We start from the raw sequence: 23,921 nt of genomic DNA, 5'->3' as shown, positions 1-23,921 counted from the left end.
TCTCCTATCCATCCTCTAGAAACCACCCTATCCTGAATCCCCCTCAGCGGTAGGAGTGGGAAGGTTGGTACCTGCTTCCCCAAAAAGTCCTGTACCTGTAAATATCAGAATTCATTTCCCCCCACCGATGCAAACTTCTCCTCCAGCGGCCTCATAGTTGGAAAGCTTCCTCTATGAGCAAGTTCCCTATCCTCTCAATCCCCTCTCTCTGCCAAATTTGGAACCCCCCCGTCCATCCTCACCGGAGCAAACCGGTGGTTATCGCAGATGGGGGACCACAACGATCCCCCTCTGCTCCCACATGTCTCCCCCACTGCCCCCAAACTCTCAGGGCTGCCACCACCACTGGACTGGTGGAGTACCGCACCGGCGGGAACGGCAGAGGCGCCGTTACAAACGCCCCCAGACTTGTGCCCTTACAAGAAGCCGCTTCCATGCACACCCACGCCAGCTCACCCTCCCCAGCCACATCCTCACCATGGCTATGTTAGCTGCCCAGTAGTAGTTGCTGAAATTCGGCAGCGGCAGCCCTCCATCCCCCTCGACTCCGCTCGAGCATTGCCTTCTTCACCCGTGGGGGCTTGCACCCCCACACAAAGCCCACGATAATCTTATTGATCCGCCTCCAAAAGGACCGCGGGATGAAGATGAGGAGGCATTGGAAGATGAATAGGAATCTCGGGAGGACCATCATTTTTACCGACTGCACTCTACCCGCCAGAGACAACGGGAGCACATCCCATCTCCGGAAACCCTCCTTCATCTGATCCACCAACTGGGCCATGTTCAATTTATGTAGCCTGGCTCAATCCCTCGCCACTTGGATACCCAGGTACCTGAAACTGTCCCCCACCACTCTCAACGGCAGTTCCCCCAGTCGCCTCTCCTGACCTCTCGCCTGGACCACAAACATCTCGCTCTTCCCCATATTGAGCTTATACCCCAAAAACCGGCCGAATTCCCCTAAAATTCCCATAATTTCTTCCATCCCCTCCATTGCTGAGACAGCCAGCAGTATGAGGAGGTAAAGTTAACCCTATGAAGTGTCTCACTCCACACCCCACCCTCAAACATTAAACCCAGCTCGCCCTCCCACTTCCTCTTCACTTCTTCCAATGTTGCTTGCTCTGTCACCAACCGCTGCCCATAAATGTCTGAGATCTTTACCCAACCTAGCTCATCCAAGGACAGAACCCTATCCAAAACAAGGGCGCCGGCACCTGGGGAAATGAAGTAATCTCCTTCCGCACAAAATCATGCACCTGAAAGTATCTGAATACATTCCCTCTTGGGAGTTGGAACTTCTCCACAATCTCGTCTGGAGGTTCGTTCCTGAGGCCTACAAGCTCGTGCAATCAGTGTCAGGCACCACAGCCGTGACCTTGTTTCAGGTAACCAAGCTCACTCCAGCTCTCTGAAACTGCCTAAACCAGTGATGGACAACCTCCAGTCTGGGGGTCACATGAGGCCCATCTGTGTTCAGAGTGCAGCCCAGAAAACATTTTGTTGACCTTTTCCCACGCGCAGGGTTGCCGCATTCCATTGATTTCCGTTTCCGAAAAACAGGTGTGAATGGGCCCCTATTCCTCTCCCTGCAGGGGGCTAGCAGGGACCCAGCGTAAAACTAGCAGCTTTTGCTGCAGATACGGGGCCCCGCCCGTCCGGGTCGGAGGCCGCACATGCGCACGGCGGCGGCCTCCAGTGGCCGCTTCGTGCTCCATGGCAGACTCAGACCGCGGAGCTGGATATTAATAGCCCCATCGGCTGCAAGCCCGACCCTGACCGTCCGCCCAAACATTGCCCAACTGCGTATAAGGTCCCCCCCCTACCCTCCGATCGGCCCGCCCCCCACCAGGGCGGGCGCTGACCGAGTCCGCAACCGCCACTCTAATTTCGCGACTGGCAGGACCATGAGTGGTCTACGCCGCCGGGGCTTTGGCCAATCGGGGGTGGAGAATCGCGGAGCGGGCCTCCAGCAATGGCCGCAGAAAGGTGATGTGCGGCGTACTCTCCAAATACGCCGCATTTCGGAGCCTGCAGAATCGGGGTACCGGTGCCGGTCCCAATTCCATGCGTGGGAATGGATTGTCCACCCCGGCGCCGACCGCGATTTCGGAGTCGAGGTACAGAGAATCCAGCCCAAGGTGTGTGCTTATTGCTCACAACACTGACTGTGAGAGCCATTCGCTCCCTCTGTGTACAAAGTGTCAATATTTATTTTGTTTTTACCATTTAAAGTTGCTGGCAGTTCTATTAATATACAAATTATTAAACATTTTCTATAAGTTGTTATCAAATATTCAGTATATAATGAATGTATCTTATTAATTGGATCATGGTTAGTGAACAAGCCCATTTTCAATCTTGTGGCTCACTGAGATGAAGGAGGGTCACTCCTACGGCCCAATCATTCATCTAGGTTGCCCGTCGCTGGTCGAAACAGTGAAGCGAGTCTATCATGGGCATTGATGGCCATCCTGGGGTCTCTCACCAGCAGTCAGATAGCACAAGGAAGATTTGACCCTGGCTGTGTCAACCGAGGGCCCTTTGCAATGCGAGATTCACAAGACACAGCTAAGCATTATGGGCTGGATTCTTCCGCCCCTCCCGCCACAAGATCGCCATGGGCGAGACGCGGACAATGGGAAAGTCTATTGCCCTCGGGTGGGATTCTCCGTTCGGCAGGCTGGCACGGCCGGAGAATCCCGCCTTATATTTCAGACCAATCAGAACAAGCATCAACAAAGGCAGCAGGAATTCTGTCTGACTCAACAACAACTTTATATTTATTTCGTGCCTTAAACATTATGAAGATCGCAAGGTGGTCCACAGGAGCATGGTAAAACAAAACATGATGCCGGACCAGATAAGGATTATTGTGTCTGGGGAACAAAAGATTTGATCAAAGAGATAAGTTTTAAGAAGTATCTTAAAGGAGCAAAGAGAGGCGGAGAGGTGCAAAGTGGGAATTCCAGAGCATGGCTTCTAGGGCAAAATTTTACGGTCTTTCCCATTGGGAGAATCGTCGGGGGGGGGGGGGGGGGGGGGGGGTGCAATTTGATGGACGATTTAAAGGTCCATTGATCTTGGTTGGGAATCCCCAGTCTAAGGGCCGGCGCCACCAGAAAATGCTGCCCTAGGCAACCAAGGGCACAGCCATCAATGGTAGAGTGAATAAAAATTGGAGATGGCCAAGAGATTAGTTGAGCGATAAGCGTAGGCCAGGACATCGGAGAGAACACAAACTGATCTATTCCCACACGAACAGTGGCTCCTAATCACTGGTACCACAATGTGATTCTACATCCTGTTCCTGCTCTAGACTCTGCACGAGAAAACAGCCACAAAAAAGGCACAGACTATCACTCCTGAACAAAGCTTCTTTATGCATTTTGTTTTAAGCTCTCCTGTTTCTAGTTATATCCCCTTAATTTGAAGTTTGCCCAGTCTGTGCTCCACATTAATCCATGTCTGAGACAGGCAGGTACCCAGCTACACTCAGGCTCCTGTTGTTTTGGAGTTCCACTGCGTTGATAATACAGCAGAGGTTGGCTACATTTCACCATGCCTCTATTCCCAGCCGGAATATGGATGATCCCCTTGTAGCTCACTCTGCTGCAATTGGGATTTCCTGCACTTACAGTGCACGCTACTGGTAATGTCACTATTCGTACAACAGGGGATATTACTGCAGCGTCTTTTCAAATAGGGTATGATGGTATGGCAACTTCTAAACCAGAGGCTTGACTTATAGGATCTCAACATAGAACTTGAAATCCCATCACAACTTATTTTAAATTATAAATTTAGAGTACCCAATTTTCGTTCCCAATTCAGGGGCGATTTACCGTGGCCAATCCACCGACCCTGCACATCTTTGGGTTGTGGGGCTGAGACCCACGCAGACATGGGGAGAATGTGCAAACTCCACACTGACAGTGACCCAGGGCCGGGATCAAACACGCGTCCTCGGTGCCATGAAGTAGCAGCGCTAACCACTGCACCACCGTGCCACCCAATAACTCCCATCACAACTGCCGATGGAATTTAAATCCAGTTAATTAAATAAAATCTGGATTTAAAATGTTCAGATTGATGAGCATGAAACTATTGGATTGTCATGAAAACCTAAAGTAAGGTCAAGTCAGCAAAGTCCCAAAGGACCATAGGCTGCTCTTCCCCTGGAGGGGGAGAGCTGACTGGTGGTGATTTAACCTGAGGATCACCACACCTCAGGCGAGGGGCAAGGTTGAGAAGGCGGGACCTTCATGAATAACCTCAGCCGGTACGAGAATTGAACCCACGCCGTTGGCCTTCCTCTGCTTCATAAACCAGCTGTACAGGCAACTGAGCTAACCTGGCACCCAAACTGGTCAACAAATGCCCTTTAGAACATAGAACATAGAACATAGAACAGTACAGCACAGAACAGGCCCTTCGGCCCTCGATGTTGTGCCGAGCAATGATCACCCTACTTAAACCCACGTAACCGTAACCCAACAATCCCCCCATTAACCTTACACTACGGGCAATTTAGCATGGCCAATCCACCTAACCCGCACATCTTTGGACTGTGGGAGGAAACCGGAGCACCCGGAGGAAACCCACGCACACACGGGGAGGACGTGCAGACTCCACACAGACAGTGACCCAGCCGGGAATCGAACCTGGGACCCTGGAGCTGTGAAGCATTGATGCTAACCACCATGCTACCGTGAGGCCCCCCGTGCTACCATGAGGCCCCCCATGCTACCGTGAGGCCCCCCATGCTACCGTGAGGCCCCTTTAGGGAAGGAAATCTACTGCCAATGCCTAGTCTAGCCTCGCCAGACCAACAGTCATGTGATTTATTCTTAACTGCCCTATGAAATGGCCCACAAGCCATTCACTTCGACAGATAGGCAATAAATGCTGGCCTTACCAGAGGCAGCCACAGGGGCGCGATTCTCCGCTGCCCACGACGGGTCGGAGAATAGCGGGAGGGCGACCCCAACATTTTTCACGCCCTCCCGCTATTCTCCCCCCCACGGCCGCCCCATGACACGAATCTCTGCTCGCCATTTCTAACGGCAAACAGCGATTCTCCCCAGGCCGATGGGCCGAGTGCCCAGGCCTTTACGACCGTTTTTATGGCAGCAAACACACCTGCTTGCTGCCGTCGTAAAAACGGCCGCAACATGCCCGTTCTGGGCATCCAAGGCCCCGATTGGCACGGCAGTACCACGGCCGTGCCAAGGGGGGCATGGGCCCACGATCGGTGCCCACCGATCGCGGGCGGTGCGTCCGTAACGGACGCACTCTTTCTCCCTCCGCCGCCCCGCAGGATCAGTCCGCGGGGCGGCCGAGGGAGATGATGGCCCCATGTATGCGCGGGTTGGAGCCGTCCAATCCGCGCATGCGCGATTTACGTCATCGTGCGCGTCAGCCGGTGTGACGCTTGGCGCGCGGACGTAGCGACGGTCGCTAAGCCCGCAATGCCATGCTTCATGGGGCCCCGCTGCTAGCCCTGCCCGGGGGGGGGGGGGGGGGGGGGGGGGGGGGGTTAGAATCGGGTCCGACTCGCCGCATTTGCGGAAAATCGCGCCCTGAATTTAAAAACAAAATTGTTTGCCTTGGAGGGGCTTCAATTGCAGAACGGTTGCACCCCCCCCCCCCCCCCCCCCCCAAAACCACCAGGAAACACGCGGCTGGGAGGCTGGAGGATCCAACCCAGATCTTCTGATTTTCCTCTACCAGTGAGATCAGGAACTCACCTTGTGTGGAATGACAAAATCTGACCAATCACACTGTCTGGCCACAGAAACAGATGTGTCTTAAATGACCTAGATCTTCCACAAAATAAAAGTTATTCAAGATCAGATCAGGAGCTTCTCTAAATGAGAAACACTTGGACAGGTTGGATCTGTACCATTGGCGTTTACAGGCTGAGAGGTGATATCACTGAAACATCCTGAGGGGATTTGATAGGGTGGATACCAGGAGGATGTTTACATTTGTGGGAGACACTAGAACCAAGAGACAAAGTTTAAGAATAAGGGGCGGGATTCTCTGCGAACCGGCGGGACGGTCCACTCCGGCGCCGAGGAGTGGCGTGAATCACTCCAGCGTTGGGCCACCCCGAAGGTGCGGAGGAGGGCTAGGCCGGTGGTGGAGTGTTTTACGACGCGCCAGCCGGCGCGGAAGGGCTTCGCGCCACACCAACCGGCGGCGAAGGGACTCCGCCGGCCGGCGCAAGTTGGCACATGTGCGGGAGCGCCAGCATGTGCTGGCATCATCCCTGCGCATGCGCAGGGGGTTCTTCTCCGCACCGGCCATGGCGGAGGTTGACAGCGGCCGGTGCGGAGGGAGAGGCCCGCCCGCGGATCGGCGGGCCCTGATCACGGGCCAGGATATTGTCAGAGAATCCCACCCAAGAAATCTACTATTTAAGATGGAGATGTGGAGAACTATTTTCTCTCAGAGGGTTGAATATATTCAAGGCTGAGTTAGTGAGATTTTAGATAGACACGAGAGTTGAGGGTTATGGAGGGGCAGACAGCAAAGTGGAGTTGAGACAAAACCAGATCAGCCATGACCTTATTGAATGGCGGGACAGGCTCAAAGGGCAGAACAACCTACTCGTGCTCCTATGGCGTACGTTCCTAATTGATCACTCAACCCACAAGTTTGAAATACATCATGCCGTCATGAAAACTGTGGTCTTTTACGCCAGGAAAACTGGTGTCAAAAGGCCATAGATTCCCCGTTTTGCTGGGGGACAGCAGGGAGCCGACGTAGAGCTCGCAGCTCTAGCTGGCGATACGTCCCCCAGCACTTCTGGGTCAGAGGCCGCGCATGCACACGGCAAGTGGCCGCACCGTACTCCATGGCGGACATAGCCCGCGGACCTGGACAGGCAAAGTAGTGCCCTGCATCAGCCGCTTGCGCGCCCGGACCGCCCGCCCACATTGCCCCAAGCCCCAAATGAAGCCCCTCCTGCCCGCCGATCTGCCTTCCCCCGACTGTGGCAGCCCCGGACGGAGTCTGCAGCTGCCTCCCGAGGTTCCTGTATGGCTGGGGCCAGGTTAGAACCACGGCGTCGGGAATTTGGCCGGTCGTGGACGGAGCATCGCGTGGTGGGCCTCAGGCAATGGCCTGAGGCGGTGGATACTGGGCGTGGCGTACTCCACGATTACACCGATTTTTGGAGGGGGGCTGAGAATTTACAAAGCAGCGCAGCTCCCGATTTCGGTGCCAAAATGGATTCTTCATCCCATCGCCGAATACAATTTCGGTTTCGGGAGGGCGAAGAATCCAGCCCATGGTTTTAATGCAGAGCTGGGCTGAGAAGTGGCAGATAGAGTTGAATCTTGATGAATGTGAAGTGATTCATTTTAGAAGGTCGAAATTGAATGCTGAATACAGGGTTAAAGGCAGGATTCTTGGAAGTGTGGAGGAACAGAGGGATCTTGGAAGTGTGGAGGAACATTGATCCCTCAAAGTTGCCACCCAGGTTGGTAGGGTTATTAAGAAGGCATATGGTGTGTTAGCTTTCATTAACAGGTTTAAGAGCTTAAGAGCCGCGAGGTTTTGCTGCAGCTTTATAAAATCTTGGTTAGACCACACTTGGAATATTGTGTCCAGTTCTGGTCACCTCATTATAGGAAGGATGTGGATGCTTTGGAGAGGGTACAGAGGAAATTTACCAGGATACTGCATGGACTGGAGGGCATGTCTTATGAAGAAAGGTTGAGGGAGCTAGGGCTTTTCTCACTGGAGCAAAGAAGGCAGAGGTGACTTGATAGAGGTGTACAAGGTGATGAGAGGCATGGATAGAGTGGATAGCCAGAGACTTTTCCCCAGGGTGGAAATGGCTGTCACAAGGGGACATAATTTTAAGGTGATTGGAGGAACGTATATGGAGATGTCAGAGGTAGGTTCTTTACACAGAGAGTGGTGGGTGTGTGGAATGCACTGCCAGCAGATGTGGTGGAGTCAGAGTCATTAGGGACATTTAAGGGACTCTTGGACAGGCACATGGACAGCAGTAAATTGGACAGGCACATGGACAGCAGTAAATTGAAGGGGTGTAGGTTAGGTTGATCTTAGATTAGGGTAAATGGTCGGTACAACATCGTGGGCTGAAGGGCCGGAACTATGTTGTACTGTTCTATGTTCTATGCTCTATGTAATGTGGTAACAAGCTGTTTCTTTTTGATTATGATGCTAGTGAGAAATGACAAAAGAAAATAATTACCCTCTCAGATTCCCAGGGTATAACTGCCCCTCCTTCACCTTGTCCCCACACCTACAAACATAAAATCCACCAGCCCCCCACCCTCAGTGGCAGAATCAGTCAGCTGCAGGCCCCAATCAAGAACTCAGAAACCTCCCCAATTCAGGTCCCATTCAGAACTCCACCCCCTCCAAAGGGAACGCGAGTAAAGGCCGGTACACCTTTGATGTTCAGTGTCAACAGCACCAAATTACAAGCAAGGAGGATATCTTTCTGATAGCTAATCCACCCGACAGAAACCAATCTCAAAACCTTATTCTTTTCAATAAAGGCTAATCATTCATGCACATGAGGAGGACAAGCTGGTTACACAGTGACCTCATTAGTCGAAACACACTGCATCAAGTCTTTCTTTCTCTCTCAATAATAACTCAGACAAGTGATTTATAATTTAATTAGAGTAAAAGGGATCCAACTGGCTTGAACCCCAGAATTATTATGCCTTTTGGTGAATAACAACACAATAACTTTTATTTATATAATCTTTCACAAGAATAAAATATCCCACAACCTCATAGGAAGATTGGAAAACAAAATTTAAGACTGAGCCACGGCAGGGGATATCAGACCAGATGTCCAAGAGGTTTCAAAGGGTGTCTTTAAAGGAGTAAGAAGTCTTACAACACCAGGTTAAAGTCCAACAGGTTTGTTTCAAACACGAGCTTTCGGAGCACTGCTCCTTCCTCAGGTGAATGGAGAGATAGGTTCCAGAAACATTTATATAGACAAAGTCAGAGATGCCGGACAATGCTTGGAATGCGAGCATTTGCAGGTAATCTCCACATCATCTTTAAAGGAGGAAAGAGAGAAGTGGGAAGTTCTAAGGATGGAATTCCAGAGCTTAGGGCCTTGGCAACAGAAGGCAAGGCCACCAGGAGTGGACCCTCAATTAAAATCGAGGATGCTTAATTGGTGGAGTGACGATATTTTGAGGGATTGTAAGGGCTTGGAAGAGATTACAGAGATTAGGGAAATAGGGACATGCGAGGCTGGGGTGGGGGTTGGATTTGAGGACAAGGTTGAGAACTTGAAATCTGAGCTGTTGTTTAACCAGGAGCTGAATTAGGTCGGGTGTGATGGGTGACTGGGATTTCTGCAAGTTTTGGAAGGCTTTAATTTTACAGAGGGTAGAATGAGCTTGGACAGCCAGGGGTGTTTTGGACCAGTCCAATCTAGAAGTCACAGGATAGAAGTAATAGAGTGCAGAAGAGGCCATCTGCCCATCGCGTCTGCACCAACCTTCCAAAGGAACATTAAACCCAGGCCCCCGCCTTATTCCTGCCCAACCTTTTTGGACAGTCAGGGGCAATTCAGCGTGGCCAATCCACCTAACCTGCACATCTTTGGTCTGTGGTGGGGGGCACATCTTTGGACTGTGGGGGAGGGGGTGGGGGGGCCGGGGCACCCGGAGGAAACCCACGTAGACTCGGGGAGAACATGCACACTCCACACAGTCACCCGAGGCTGGAATTGAACACAGGTCCCTGGCACCATGAGGCAGTAGTGCGGACCATTGTGCCACCGTGCAGCCCTTGAGGTAAGAAAGCTGTGGATGAGGCACTGGGCAAAATGATTGCAAAGGAAAAAGGCACCAGTTCGCCAACCAAACTTATTGCCTTCTCTTTCTGCACCAACAGACCATATTGTAACTTGAAAGACTACAACATCAGTCAGAGCTGCTGAAAGAGTCGTCGGGAGGAATTCTCCCATTCGGGACTAAGTCCCGTGGTGAGGGACATCAACGGGGCAAGTTTCTCATCGTGGAGGCTGACGGCATATCATCCAGTCCTGAGGCAATAAATTATGCATCTGGGGGTTTTGCGCCGTCTTCCCTGATGGGGCTGGCTTAATGGCATGTGCCCCGACGTCATATCGGGGTGCCATATTTAAATGGTGCCAGAACATTCACAATGTCAGCACAAGAACAGACAGATGTCTGCACAGCTATCCAGCTCCAGAATTCAGTGGCACCTCCCTTCACTTCCTCCCGCTCCGCGTCGAGATGCGCAGGAATGTGCTATACCCGCCTGACAGGAGAAGGAGGCCATGCAGGGAAACCAATGCTGTATGGGCGCAGGGGGCCGATGCTGCCAGTGCCCAAGGGGTGAACAAGAGGTCATCCACACAATGCTGAAGAGGGTGAACAACCTTATTCTCTCTGCCAGGGTAGGCCTCATCAATGATCTCATGAACTACAAAGACTCCTAGATGTCAGGATCCCAGATGCCTCACAGCCTCACTTCAGTGCATCCATGTCGCAGTGGAAAATCCACTGTACCTCCATCATCCTTCAGACATGAGAGATTACATGGAAGTGGGGGTGGGGGCAGGACTGGTGAAGGCACAGAGGGAACTAGAAACCAGTTTGAGGCTTCTCCTTGCATGTGGATTTGCCCTGCGCTCTGGAAGGGGCTGGTCCAAAACCTTTCTGCCCAATTCACACCAGTGATGATCTGTCACACAGAACTGGGCTATCTTCCAAGCAGAGGAATGCTCAATGAAGCAACGTAAATAATCCAATCCAGGCAACATACATATTCCTCTAACACCTTCTTTTCTTGGAGCAGGAGAAGCTCCATCACAGTCGGAGAGAATGTGAGAAGATGGGGGGGGGTGGGGAGGCGACCTTTTCTCGGGTCTATGACAGAATTCGAGGAGAGGGCACCTGAGCCCGCGTGAGTGGACCAGGATAGAGCCATTGGCAATGGGGAGCTTTGACTTGGCAATTCATCCATTCATTGTAAACCTGAGGGTTGAATGTGCCACCATGTTGGAGGCAGCTGATGTTGTCACTTCTCCTACCTAACTTGCACGCACCTCAAGGAAGGCCCGAGGAGGAGGAGGAATCCCCATCAAGGCTCAGCCCCAGCCACATCCCGGAGTTGAGCCAGGAGGGAGTAGAAGTGGCGGGTTCCACACCCATAGAGGCATCAGGGCATTCACTTGCTCGACCACTCAGGAACACACACTTCAGTGGGCATTAGCACTAGTTCAGAAACAGTCTCACAATCTGTTGGTCACCGCCTCTTCCCCTCAAGGGGTCAGGCCTGAGTCCTTGGGCACCCGAAGGGAGGAGCAGCAGCAGCTGGGCACCCCTGGGCCATCCATTCAGGACTCTGAGCTTGTCTCCTCCCTCTGAATCCCCTTGGCCTGTGACCATGTCGATCTTGTCCCCGGTCACTGCACAGGCAGCAGCTAAACCACAGGCGGAAAGCCAAAGAAAGCTGGGGAACCTCCAGGCCTGGGCTTTCCTGACGACGGCCACTGAAATCATCAAAGACAACAGGGCCGACAACTGCCCAGGCTGCCTCCACCCCCACTGGGGATGTCAGGGCAGCATACAGACCAGGTAAAATCACAAACTTCTGATCACAAGTGGTTCTACGGGTGAACACAATTACTGTATTATCTGCAAATGTATGAATTCTCACTAAATACTGCCTATTGTTGTCTTTCAGCATCATGGAGGCTTTGGAGAGGCCGTAGAGGAAGTTTACCAGGGTGTTGCCTGGTCTGGAGGCTGTTAGCTATGCGGAGAGGTTGAATAGACTCGGACTGTTTCATTAGAATGACGGAGATTGAGGGGTCCTGATAGAGGTCTACAAGTCTATGAGAGGCATGGATAGAGTGGATGGGCAGGTACTCTTACCCAGGGTGGAGAGATCAGTCACCAGAGGGCATAGGTTTAAGGTCCGTGGGGCAAAGTTTAGAGGAGATGTTCGAGGAAACTTTTTTTTACACAGAAGGTGGAACGCGCTGCAGGGGAGGTTGTGGAAGCAGATACATTAACGGCGTTCAAAAGGCATCTTGACAAATACATGAATAGGATTCATGTGCAAGGGCCACATTCAGAAATTCACAATTTTAAAGGGCCGCATAGTATATTAAGTAAAATAATTACTTCACCCGGTTATGATTCTGGGCGCCTCATATAGAACATAGAACAGTACAGCACAGAACAGGCCCATCGGCCCTCGATGTTGTGCCGAGCAATGATCACCCTACTCAAGTCAACGTATCCACCCTATACCAGTAAGTAACCCAACAGCCCCCCCCCCCCCCACCCCCACCATTAACCTTAAAAAAAAATTATTTAAAAAAAAATGTTAAACAATTTTTTTTTAAATGACTTGGTGGGCTGCATAAAGACCTTTGGCGGGCCGCATGCGGCCTGCAGGCTGTAGTTTTCACACCCCTGGTATAGAGGGATCAGGCACTAGGAAGTGCTGAAGGTTTTGGCGAAGGGTGGCATCATGACCGGTACAGGCTTGGAGGGCTGAAGGGCCTGTTCCTGTGCTGTATTATTCTTTGTTCGGAGGGCGACGTGTGCATGGCAGGTGTGACAGGGCCCCACCATTACCCTACAGCCTGATTCCTTCTACTTCAGAAATGTCCAGGCGAACGTACACGTTCCCTACCTTCCTGACAATCCCACCACCAGCCACATTGACCTCCCCAACCTCCTCCTTCCCACCACCCAGTGTCTGTGTTTACCTCTGTGTCCCACCAACCAGCCTTGCTGCCCCTTCTATTGATACCATCGCATCCCCACCCTCCCACCTGACCAGCTTCCTCTGTCTCTTGATACTCTGATCATCTCCTCCTGCTTCGCTCCCCAGGAGACAGTCATTGACTTCACAAACCCTTCCCTTGTATGTTCATCTGGACATTTTACCCCCATTGATGCCTTCCTCCCAACTTACACCTTCCCTGTTCCAACCTCCCTTCTCCCCTCGGACATCTTCAACCCTCCAACCTCCCTCCCTTTCACCCGCCTCCTCCCTTAATACCTACCTCCCCACTTGCACCATTCTCCCCTACCCACCCCATCCAAACTCCTCCCTCCCCGGACTCCTTTCCCCCCATTAAGATCTTTGCACCGACACCAGCTTCATCCCCTCAACACCTTCAACCCCCCCCCCCCCAGTATCCCCCCTCAACACCTTCAAACCCCCCCCCCCCCCCAGCATCACCACCCCCACCCCCACCAAATACCTTCATATCCCCCTCCCAGCTTTACCTCCCTCCTGTGACATTATGTAGAATGATGTGGAGATGCCGGCGTTGGACTGGGGTGAGCACAGTAAGAAGTCTTACAACACCAAGTTAAAGTCCAACAGGTTTGTTTCAAACACTAGCTTTCAGAGCACTGCTCCAAATTCGTCCGGGATTTGCTCAGGAATCACCCGAGGAAGGAGCAGTGCTCCGAAAGCTAGTGTTTGAAACAAACCTGTTGGACTTTAACCTGGTGTTGTAAGACTTCTTATTATGTATATTTGTATATAATGGGGTAATGTAATATCATAATTGACCACTAGATGGAGCTGGGTACAGAACTATATAAAGCACTGACTCAGGCTTCGGGGAGAGAGCTGGAGAGGAGAACAGTGAAGTGAGAGAGAGAGATCAGAGTACAGTTATAGATAGAGTGTAGAGACTAGTATTAGTAGAGTGTAGATTACTAGATTATTGCTTGCTATAGGATTAGGTGGTCGAACTTTAATAAGTCGTGTAATAAATGTTAGCTTTGTTATTGCACTTAGCTTCTGTGGTCTTTGTGAACACTACGACACCCATCCTGATAATAAGAATGGCAAAGAACACCACATCTCCTGAAAACCTTTTCTTCTTCCACTCACACCTAAAGTTTCCTCTGCCTGCACCCCCCCTCCCCCCCCCCCCCCCCCCCCCCCCCCCCGTCACCATATCTGTGTGAAACACAATATACCAGTGAAGTAAGTGTATGTAGATGTATCTGTTTTCAACGCAGGTAGCGATTCAAAACTAAGGGTGTCACTCTTGATAGAAGCATGTGATAGAAGATCTGTAATTATAAAATACGGCTTCACAAAATCCTTCAACCTATTCCAAATACAAGTAGCCTTGGCAGTGAAACATGTTGTGTTAACTTTTGAGGGGAAACAATTAAGAAACAAATTCTCACCCGATTGGCCGCCCATTGTTGTTGTCATGACATTGTGGATTGCAGGCTTCCCAGTACCTCGTGGTGTCGCCCTCACAGTCACAGGCCCTTTAAAGAGATGCGTAACATCTGGTTTAACAAGATTTGTGCAGCACATGCAGATTACGGCCGAGACTAAATAAAACTAACTAGAGCTGAAAGAGCAGTGCACATGGCTCATCTGGTTCTTATTTAATGTGTGGCCTTTTACATCTCACTTTATAATATATTCCTAAAACCGAGTTCAGGAATGTAGCAATCTTTAATATTCTCAAAAACGTAAAGACCAGCTTCTGTAAACCAGCAATAGGAAATATGTACATGGATGTCAGTGCTAAGCAAAGCTGGATTAGTGGGAGAGGGGAGATTTTCCCGTTGCCAACTAGGAGATGATTCATGGGTGTGTTTAGATCCGCCTGGCTGAGGGAACAGGAGTGGGGAAAACACGCTGACCCTCTAACTGAGGAGACATGATTAGTGAGTGTGTGCATAGAGTGTTTGATCGGGAGAGAGACCACATGAGTGAGTGTGGGTAGATGGATCGCCACAAGGAAACACGATTACTGAGCGTGTGCAGACGCCTCTGAATGAGGAGGCACGATTCTTGTTTTTTAGTCACCTCCAAACAAGGAGACAAAATTAGTGTGTGTGTAAATTTCCCCTACGAAGCAAACAGGATTAGCAAGTTACTGTCCCCAATTAACGGGACAGGATTAACAAGTGTATTTATACATATCGAAAATAAGGAAAAACAGGCTCAACAGGTGTGTGTGTGAGCATGACCGTCTTCCTTCAAAACCAAGGAGGTACAATCCAATTTGTCAAAATGTATGAAATCCCTTCCTAACAATGATAGCAGAAATTGGTGAAGACAGCCCTACGTCCCCCCCACCGCACCCCCCTTCAATCGAGTCTGAGAAAGTGACGTTATGAAGACTCCAGTGCCTCAGTTAACATCTGCATGTCTTCCATTCCCCAAGGGCAAACACAGACCGGATCAGTCTGGACCACCTGAGTGCTGAGCAGAATCTCTCCATGCAGTTCTGGCCCCCATAGCCAGCTCGAGATACGGCATCAATGATTGCAGCCCGCTCAGGGAGAATAAACCTAAATATTTCATTCGACTTTCTGAACAGATGGTCAAAAGTGGGCTAGGGCAGCACCTCACCTGTCTCATTTGATGCCTCCACTTGAAATATTTTGGTGGGATGGGAAGTGGGAGAAAGGGGTTTCAATGTTGCCCAGGGCAGACTCAAACTGGTCGTTGTCCGTTTGGCCCCAGTTCCTTCCTGGGTTAAAGGTTGCTGGGTCATAATAATGTTTGTTTTGTTTGAGACCCTTGCTGAGAGCCGTTGAGGTAGCACTGTAGGTTTTGTCTGCAGCGATGCCATGAACGTGTCGCTCAGTGTGTGCCCTGCCTTCATAGTCCTGGCTGATGTAAGAATGGAGTTGGTTTCTACTGACGGTGCGCGTCTCCATGCAGTTAATGCCAAGAAATAAGTCGAAGTGTCTGCTTTTGTTGGCTCGGTTGATGTCACTCCCCTTCTGCCACCTTTCATGGTCAGGTGCTGGAGTCTTGCTGTTGGAGAAATGGTAATTTTTTCTGTGGGAAGCACGGCCCTGGCAGTGAAGCCTCCATCAGGAACAGATCGTGGAACATTGAGGAATCGGGCGCCATGCAGCACCTCAATGACTGTTGTCATGTTGTTTGCTGGGTTGGTGTAGATGTCGTATCCATGTTCTGAGCTGGGGTACGAGTGCGTAGTTTGATGGGCGGACAAGGATCTGCCGGTGCCATACGATAGGGTTCTATGCTGTTGTGTCATAGTCGCACTGTCAACAGTATCTCCTGACTTCCCACTTGGATTAGCTTGATCAGTCACTTGCCACTCCACCCCAGGCCCCAGCTGCTGAGTGGCAGAAGAAGTGGGCAAATTCAGAGCATGTGCTGCAAAATTAGCAGTGCGTTGGCGATTGTCTTGGCTACTGGTTTTTACAGGGCCTGTCACGTTCAGTAAATCCATCCGATTGCCAGCACTGGGTTGGCCAACTATTAGTGAGCTTTCTCTTGTTATTGGAGAATGACCAGATTTTGTGATCAATGGAGAAGCAGATTGCAGTGATGCAGGAGTCAGGTGACTCTCACCTTGCCCCTTTTTAACCAAGGTTTGCTCCATTTTTGAGAGGGAAGAGCCAGTAACTGATGGAGACAGCCCTCGATCGGGTATACCTTCAAATTGCACAATAGTCTCCTGCTTTCCAGGTGATTGATAGGAACCAGTGGCTGAAGGAGTCGAAGTCGATGTTGGAGATAGGTTTCCGAGAGTAACAATCAGTCTTGCCGTTGCCTGCACAGTCTCCGTATGCGCAAGAATTGTGTGGCGCGTGCCAACATCAAAAACTGGAGGATTGTTTGGAGATGTCGCTGTTTGCCCTTGCAAGAAAGTGACGGCGTCCACAACGTTGCCATCTTTAGAATTTATGGGGTTTTGATGTGTCTGGATTGTTTGATAATCTGGAGTACTTTCAAATGGTCCCAACAAAGAGTAATCAGCATTGCCATTCACCTTGGTAGCTATGACCAATGGAGCTGATGTGTTTGCGAAAATAAATTGCTCGGACTTAAAAATGTCCTTTTCTGGTTCTTCAACATCAAAATCATCCTCACTATCTACATCCTCATCGTCTCCACTGAAATCGAAGGCATTCTCTCTTTGTGCCAAACTCGGGTACCAAGAGGACATGCTCGAGGGGGTGGGCAAGACAGGTCTGGCATGAGCTGATTCCTTGTTGGATATCTCAATCTTAGGCTGAGGAGACCGGATGGGAGAGCTCCTGGGAGGGACTGGCTTCAAGCTATCCTCAACTTCAGTGGAGTTAATTTTGGTTGACTTCTTATTGAATATTGAAATGTCATTGGCTAATTCTTTGGTAGGAGGTGATGTCATAGCTTGAGTGATACTGGAATAGATGAGAAGCAGCCCCCAGGCCCACAGCACATCTTGGTGCGCCATCAGCACACGGATCTTCCAACTCTGTCCCCTGAAAGTATTAAATGTTCATTTTGTTGAAGTGAAATTTCTTGATCCCTGAAAGGAAAAAGATCTGAATTAAAGTTTCAGATAACTGAAAACATGGCTACTCTTATTAATGACTAACATAGTCATATATCAGGTCAAACATTAATAAATACCAGAGCTTCAGAGGCCACCCACTTTTGGAACAGCCATAATAGTTCATTTTCACATGGCCCCATTTTCACATGAAAACTGAAATTGTGTCTATTGGAGTGTGAACTGTGACAGTGCACAGGCCAATCCCTTACGAAGCTTCAGTAGAGCATTTTCTCCCATAACACCATAAGACATCGGAGCAGAATTACGCCATTCTGTCCATCGAGTCTGCTCCGTTCAATCATGGCTAATATTTTTCTCATCCCCATTCTCCTGCCTTCTCCCCATAACCCCTGATCCCCTTATTAATCAAGAATCTATCGATCTCTTTCTTAAAGACACTCAGTGATTTGACCTCCACAGCCTTCCGCGGCAAAGGGTTCCACAGATTCACCACCCTCTGGCTGAAGAAATTCCTCCTCATCTCTGTTTTAAAGGATCGTCCCTTCAGTCTGAGGTTGTATCCTATGGCTCTAGTTTTTCTTACTCGTGGAAACATCCTCTCCATATCCACTCTATCCAGGCCTCGCAGAATCTGTAAGTTTTAAAAAGATCCCCCCTCAGCCTTCTAAACTCCAATGAGTACAGACCCAGAGTCCTCAACCGCTCATCATATGACAAGCTCTTCATTCCAGGAATCACTCTTGTGAACCTCCTCTGGACCCTTTCCAAGGCCAGCACATCCTTCCTTAGATACGGGGCCCAAAACTGTTTACAACTCTCCAAAGGGAGTCTGATCAGAGCATTATACAGCCTTAGAAGTACATCCCTGGCTTGTATACTCACCCTCTTGCCATGAATGCTAACATTGCATTTGCCTTCCTAACTGCTGACTGAACCTGCACGTTAACGATAACAGAATCTTGAATGAGGACTCCTAAGTCACTTTGTGCTTCTGATTTCCTAAGCATGTCCCCATTTAGAAAATACTCTATGCCTCCATTCCTCCTTCCAAAGTGCATAACCTCTCACTTTTCCACATTGTATTCCATCTGCCACTTCTTTGCCCACTCTCCTAGCCTGTCCAAATCCTTCTGCAGCCCTCCTGCTTCCTTAATATTACCTGTATCTCTGCATATCTTTGTATCATCTGTAAACTCAGCAACAGTGCCCTCAGTTCCTTCTTCCAGATCGTTAATGTATATTGTGAAAAGTTGTGGTCCCAGCACCGAGCCCTGATGCACACCACTAGTCACCGGCTGCCATCCTGAAAAAGATCCCTTTATCCCCACTCTCTGCCTTCTGCCAGTCAGCCAATCCACTATCCATGGCAATATCTTACCTTTAACACCATGGGCTCTTAATTTATTCAACAGTCTCCTATGCGGTACCTTGCCAAAGGCCTTCTGGAAATCTAAATAAATGACATCCACTGATTCTCCTTTGTCTAACTTTCTTCTTACCTCCTCAAAGAACTTCTTACCTCCTCAAAGAACTCTAACAGATTTGTCAGGCATGACCTCCCCTTGACAAAGCCGTGCTGACTCAGTCCTATTTTATCACGCACTTCCAAGAACTGCAATTTCATCTTTAATAATGGACTCTAAAATCTTACCAATGACCAAAGTCAGGCTAACTGGCCTATAATCTCCTGATTTATTTTCTGCCCCACACCCTGATTACTGCTAGGGGGCTTGTGCTAGGGGCTTTTCACAGTAACTTCATTGAAGTTGTAGAAGTCAGGTATTTTAAATACACTTAATATAGGTAAGAAGACTGTTTAAGACAGAAATATTAAATCCTAGTTTTAAAATGAAAGAAATATACAACTTCCAAACTCAGACATGTGTTTGGGAAAAACAGAACCACTGATAAAAACATCACATTCTTTCAAGGGCAGCAGCGAAATCCCATGGGTTTTAAGGTGGTATAATTAAAGGCTCCATTGTTCTGATTTCTGGCCACTTGTGATAACAGCCTGAACCACATTCCATAACGTATGCAAGCCGAAACATTTTAGACTGTGTCAAAATACAGTTTCATTTATATTTTCGGAATAATAGCATGATGAGATGACATAATGTCTTAATTGTTGCAGATAAGCAACAATTGGAAGTGGCGTTGCATTGGGAGGATGGATGGCTTGTTATCAAATCAAATGTGTTTTGAATATAGCTTAAACCAATTAGGATTATATTGGGGTGTGATCGGATCGCTTAAGACAGATATGAAAGAGTATATCCATGGATGATTTGGCCACCATTTTAGACAAGAAGACAAGAAAGACAAGAAGAAAGAAAGACAGAAAGACAGAAAGAGACAGGAAAGAGACAAAGAGAACAAGACATTAAGAGAGAGAGAGAGAGAGAGAGAAAGTAAAGGAAGAGAATTAGAAAAGAGTTCTGTATTCCTATTTCATTTTCATACTTTGACTTCAGCCTTTGACTTTTAAAGTTGTGTTCAGGCTATTGTCTCAGAAGATAATTCCTGTGATTCTTTGAAGAAAATCAAATTGTCTACAAACTACCTTTTAAATCATTTTCAAGTTGTAACCAATGAACTTCAATAAAACAATTCTTATTTGCACCTGACAAGTTTTTAACTTGAATTTCTACTGAGTTTCAGCAATGTCTCAACAACAACTGGCAACCGTAAATTAAACAAAACTTCATCAAATCCTAAGATACAACAGAAGTCAACTTGTGACAATAAGCGATTATTACTATAACTCCCATCAGGGTCTTTTTACCTTTGCGATTCCTCAACTCTACCCACAGAGATTCTATACCTTCTGATCCTATATCGCATCTTGCTATTGATTTAACTTCATTCCTTACTAACAATGCAACTTTGCAACCTTTGCCCATCTGCCTGTCCTTTCGATAGGACATGTATCCTTGTATATTTAGATCCCAGCCCTGATCCCCTTGCAGCCACATCTCCGAGAGGCCCACAACATCATACCCTTGCTATTCATTTTCCAGCATGGTGCACAATGAAAAAGGTCACATTCCTTACTCTAGAACCAGGCACCAGTACATGAAACAAAATTGGCTGAGGTGGACTATCCCTCAAATTTACTTTTTAGTTTCCAGTCAACGTTTGGCACAACTGAGATAAATGCACGAGTTGGCAGCACAAACGTATGCCATACCAGCACATCCACATTGTATCCATTCCCCCCTATCTTAGCTTTTTTTCATGGGATGTGGGCAAGTCTGACTTGGCCAGTATTTATTGCCCATCCAAATTTGCCCTCGAGAAGGTGGTGGTGAGCTGCCTTCTTGATTTACTACAGTCTATTTGGTGCAGGTACAGGCACACTGCTGCAGTGTGGTTAGGAAGGAAGTTCCTGGATTTTGATCCAGTGACAATAAAGGAACGGTGATATAGTATCAATTCATGATGGCTGTGGCTTTGGAGGAGAACTTACAGGCTGCATCTGTTGCAATTGGCTTTGTTGGTAGAGATTGTGGTTTTGGAAGGTGTTGTCAAAGGTTGATTGCTCTTGTCGATGCTACACATGCTGTCATTGTGCACTGGCAGCGGAGGGACTGAATGTTTAAGGTGGTGGAGGGGGCTCCAATCAAGCGGGCTACATTGTACTGGATAGTTTCGAACTTGTTAAGTGTTATTGGAGCTGCACTCATCCAGGCAAATGCAGAAAATTCCATCTCACTCCTGACTTGTGCTTTATATATGGTGGACAGACTTTGGGAAGTCAGGAGGTGAATTAGTTGCTGCAGAATTTCTGACCTGCTCTTGTGGCCATAATATTTATATAAGAACAAAGAACAAAGAAAATTACAGCACAGGAACAGGCCCTTCGGCCCTCCCAGCCTGCGCCGATCCAGATCCTTTATCTAAACCTGGCTGGTCCAGTTCATTTTCAGGTCAGTGTTAACCCCTTGGATATTGCTAGTGGGGGATTCAGTGATCTTAATGCCATTGAATGTCAAATGGACATTGTGCAGGTTAGGTGAATTGGTCGTACTAAATGATCCTTTAGTGTCCAAAGATGTGCAGGTTAGGTGGATTGGCCAAGATCAATGCGAGGGGATAGGAACGGGGAGTGGCCCTCAGTAGTGTACTCTTTCGGAAAGTCAGTGCAGACTTTATAGGCCAAATAGTCTCCTTTCACACTGTAGGGATTTGATGGAAAATGGTGAGATTCTCCCTTATTGAAGTTTCTCATTGCTTGACACTTGCGTGGTGCAAATTTGCCATTTATCAACCCAAGCCTGGATATTGTCCAAAACCTGCTGCTTCGGGACATGGGCTGCTTCAGTATCTGAGGAGCCATGAATGTTGTACAGTCATCATTGAACATCCCACACTTCCTGACCTTACGATGGAAGGAAGGTCATTGATGAAGTAGCTGAAGACGAATGGCCTCGAACACTATCCTGAGGAACTCCTGCAGTGACGTTCTGAGACTTGAGATGATTGACCTCCAAAAACCACAATCATCTTTCTTTATGCCAGGTATGGCTCCAACCAGGAGAGTTTCCCCATCGTTTCCATTCCTTCAGTTCACATTCTGCCCGGGTACATGGAGGGAGAATTTAGAAAATCCAAATTACCTAACAGCACATCTTTCGGGAAACCGGAGCACCCGGGAGGAAACCCACAGACGCGGGGAGAACGTACAAACTCTGCACAGATAGTGACCCAAGCCGGGAATTGAACCTGCCGCTGTGAAGCAACAGTGCTAACCACTGTGCTAACGTGCTGCCCATCGCATAACAATTATTAAAGACTATTTAATATAGGAATCAAAAGAAAAATACACACAAACAGGACTACTCCACTCTCGTGCAATTGAGATGTACGAATTATTAAACACACACACACACACATAGTTTATATAGAACATACCCCATGTTCCAATACCTGAACTCCGTGAGATTTCCCCTCGAACAATATCCAAATTAAATAATCCGTTTGTTGTTACCACACAATACCGGGATGATACTCAAGTCTAACCCCTGGGCTGCCAGCTGGAGAAACTAGCTTTCCGGTTTAGTGGCTGGAAACTGGCTTGTCTGCTTTCAGAGACTGCTAGATATTAGCTGCTGCCTTGGCTTCTCAGGGCTTGTTCAATTATACCTTTGTTTCTCTTTCATTATGCCTTCTGTGTATTTGGCTGTCTGCCCCGGTCAACTTCCGTGACTATACAATAACAAATGTATGTCTCATAGATGTTCCCAATCGTTTAGACACTGTTTCGCCTCAAGTATTCACACCTAATTATTATCTGAACTTCCTTCTAATCCCATTATTGGGAGAGACGCACACTAATGGAGCCTTTTGAATGCGGTCTACTGCTGTTGCTGGGCAAGTTTCTACTGTTTACTGCTGTTTCTACGCAGATTCATGACAGGGTAAACCTGGGCAATTTTCCATATTGCCATGTAAATCCCCAGGTTGTAACTGTACTGGAACAGCTTTGGCTGGGGATGCAACAGGTTCTGAAGCACAAGTCTTCAGTACTGTTGTGAATGTTTTAGCCTTGTCTTTTGTACTGGTGTGCGGGCTGCTCCATCATTGAGGATGGGGATATTTGTGGAGACTCCTCCTCCATTGAGTTGTTTAATTGTCCCCCACCATTCACAACTGGATGTGGCAGGTCTGCAGAGGTTAGATAGGATCCATTGGTTCTGGATTACTCAGCTCTGTCTGTCAGAGAACCTGCAGGTAGCCCTGTTTGACATGCAAGTAGGCCTGTGTAGTAGCTTCACCATGTTGACCATATTTTTAGGTGTGCCTGGTATTGTGCCTGGCATGCACTCTTCACTGAACAAGTCCATGAGGTTACAGAATGTGGTTGAATACAATTTTGCTTCTGCTGATGGCCAACAGTGCCTCAAGGATGCCCAATCTTGTGTTGCTAGATCTGTCCTAAAACTATCCCATTTAGCATGGTGGTAGTGAAATGAAAAATGAAAATGAAAATCGCTTATTGTCACAAGTAGGCTTCAAATGAAGTTACTGTGAAAAGCCCCTAGTTGCCACATTCCGGCGCCTGTTCGGGGAGGCTGGTACGGGAATCGAACCGTGCTGCTGGCCTGCCTTGGTCTGCTTTCAAAGCCAGCGATTTAGCCGTGCTACGATGGAGGGTATCCTCAATGTGACGGCAGGATCTCATCTCCACAAGAACTATGCAGTGATTACTCCCACCAAGATTGTCCGGATCAGATGCATTTGCGACAGGTAGATTAGTGAGGATGGAGTCAAGTAAGTTTTTCCCTCTTGTTGACCCAGTCTAGCAGCTCTGCTACCAAGCCACACTTAGTGATGTTGAAGCTCGCATACCCAGAGTAAGTTCTGCATTTTTGCCGCCATTAGTGCTGCTTCCCAATGAGTGTTCAATGTGGAGGAGCACTGATTCATCAGCTATGGGGACTTATTTAAACACAATTTTTTAAAAAATAAAAGCATCAGGAAAATGGTGTCATAATAATTTCAGTAATCGCTGTCTATTAAAACAGTGGATTAGTTTAGTGGTTATGGGGCAACATTTTCTGGGCATTTTGCCATCCTGTTTTGGCTGCTAATTCTCACGCGAGGG

At 48.6% G+C, this 23,921-nt stretch overlaps 1 protein-coding gene across 4 annotated transcripts in view; it reads right to left on the bottom strand.

Annotated features, from left to right (window-relative positions):
• LOC119973894 (flocculation protein FLO11) overlaps positions 1 to 23,921 on the bottom strand; it is a 144,356-nt gene that overhangs the window by 78,175 nt on the left and 42,260 nt on the right. For all 4 annotated transcript variants that reach the window (XM_038812479.1, XM_038812480.1, XM_038812478.1 and 1 more), the window contains 2 exons: positions 15,406 to 17,326; positions 14,220 to 14,306 (listed from right to left, as the gene is read on the bottom strand). In XM_038812479.1, coding sequence (XP_038668407.1) covers positions 14,220 to 14,306; positions 15,406 to 17,251 — 1,933 coding nt within the window. In that variant the 5' untranslated portion in view covers positions 17,252 to 17,326. The remainder of the gene's footprint in view (positions 1 to 14,219; positions 14,307 to 15,405; positions 17,327 to 23,921) is intronic.

The sequence above is a fragment of the Scyliorhinus canicula genome, chromosome 11 (assembly GCF_902713615.1).
Source record: "Scyliorhinus canicula chromosome 11, sScyCan1.1, whole genome shotgun sequence".
Lineage (NCBI taxonomy): Eukaryota > Metazoa > Chordata > Chondrichthyes > Carcharhiniformes > Scyliorhinidae > Scyliorhinus > Scyliorhinus canicula.
Note: the sequence above shows the minus strand (reverse complement) of the source record. Positions and strands in the feature narration are given on the sequence as shown.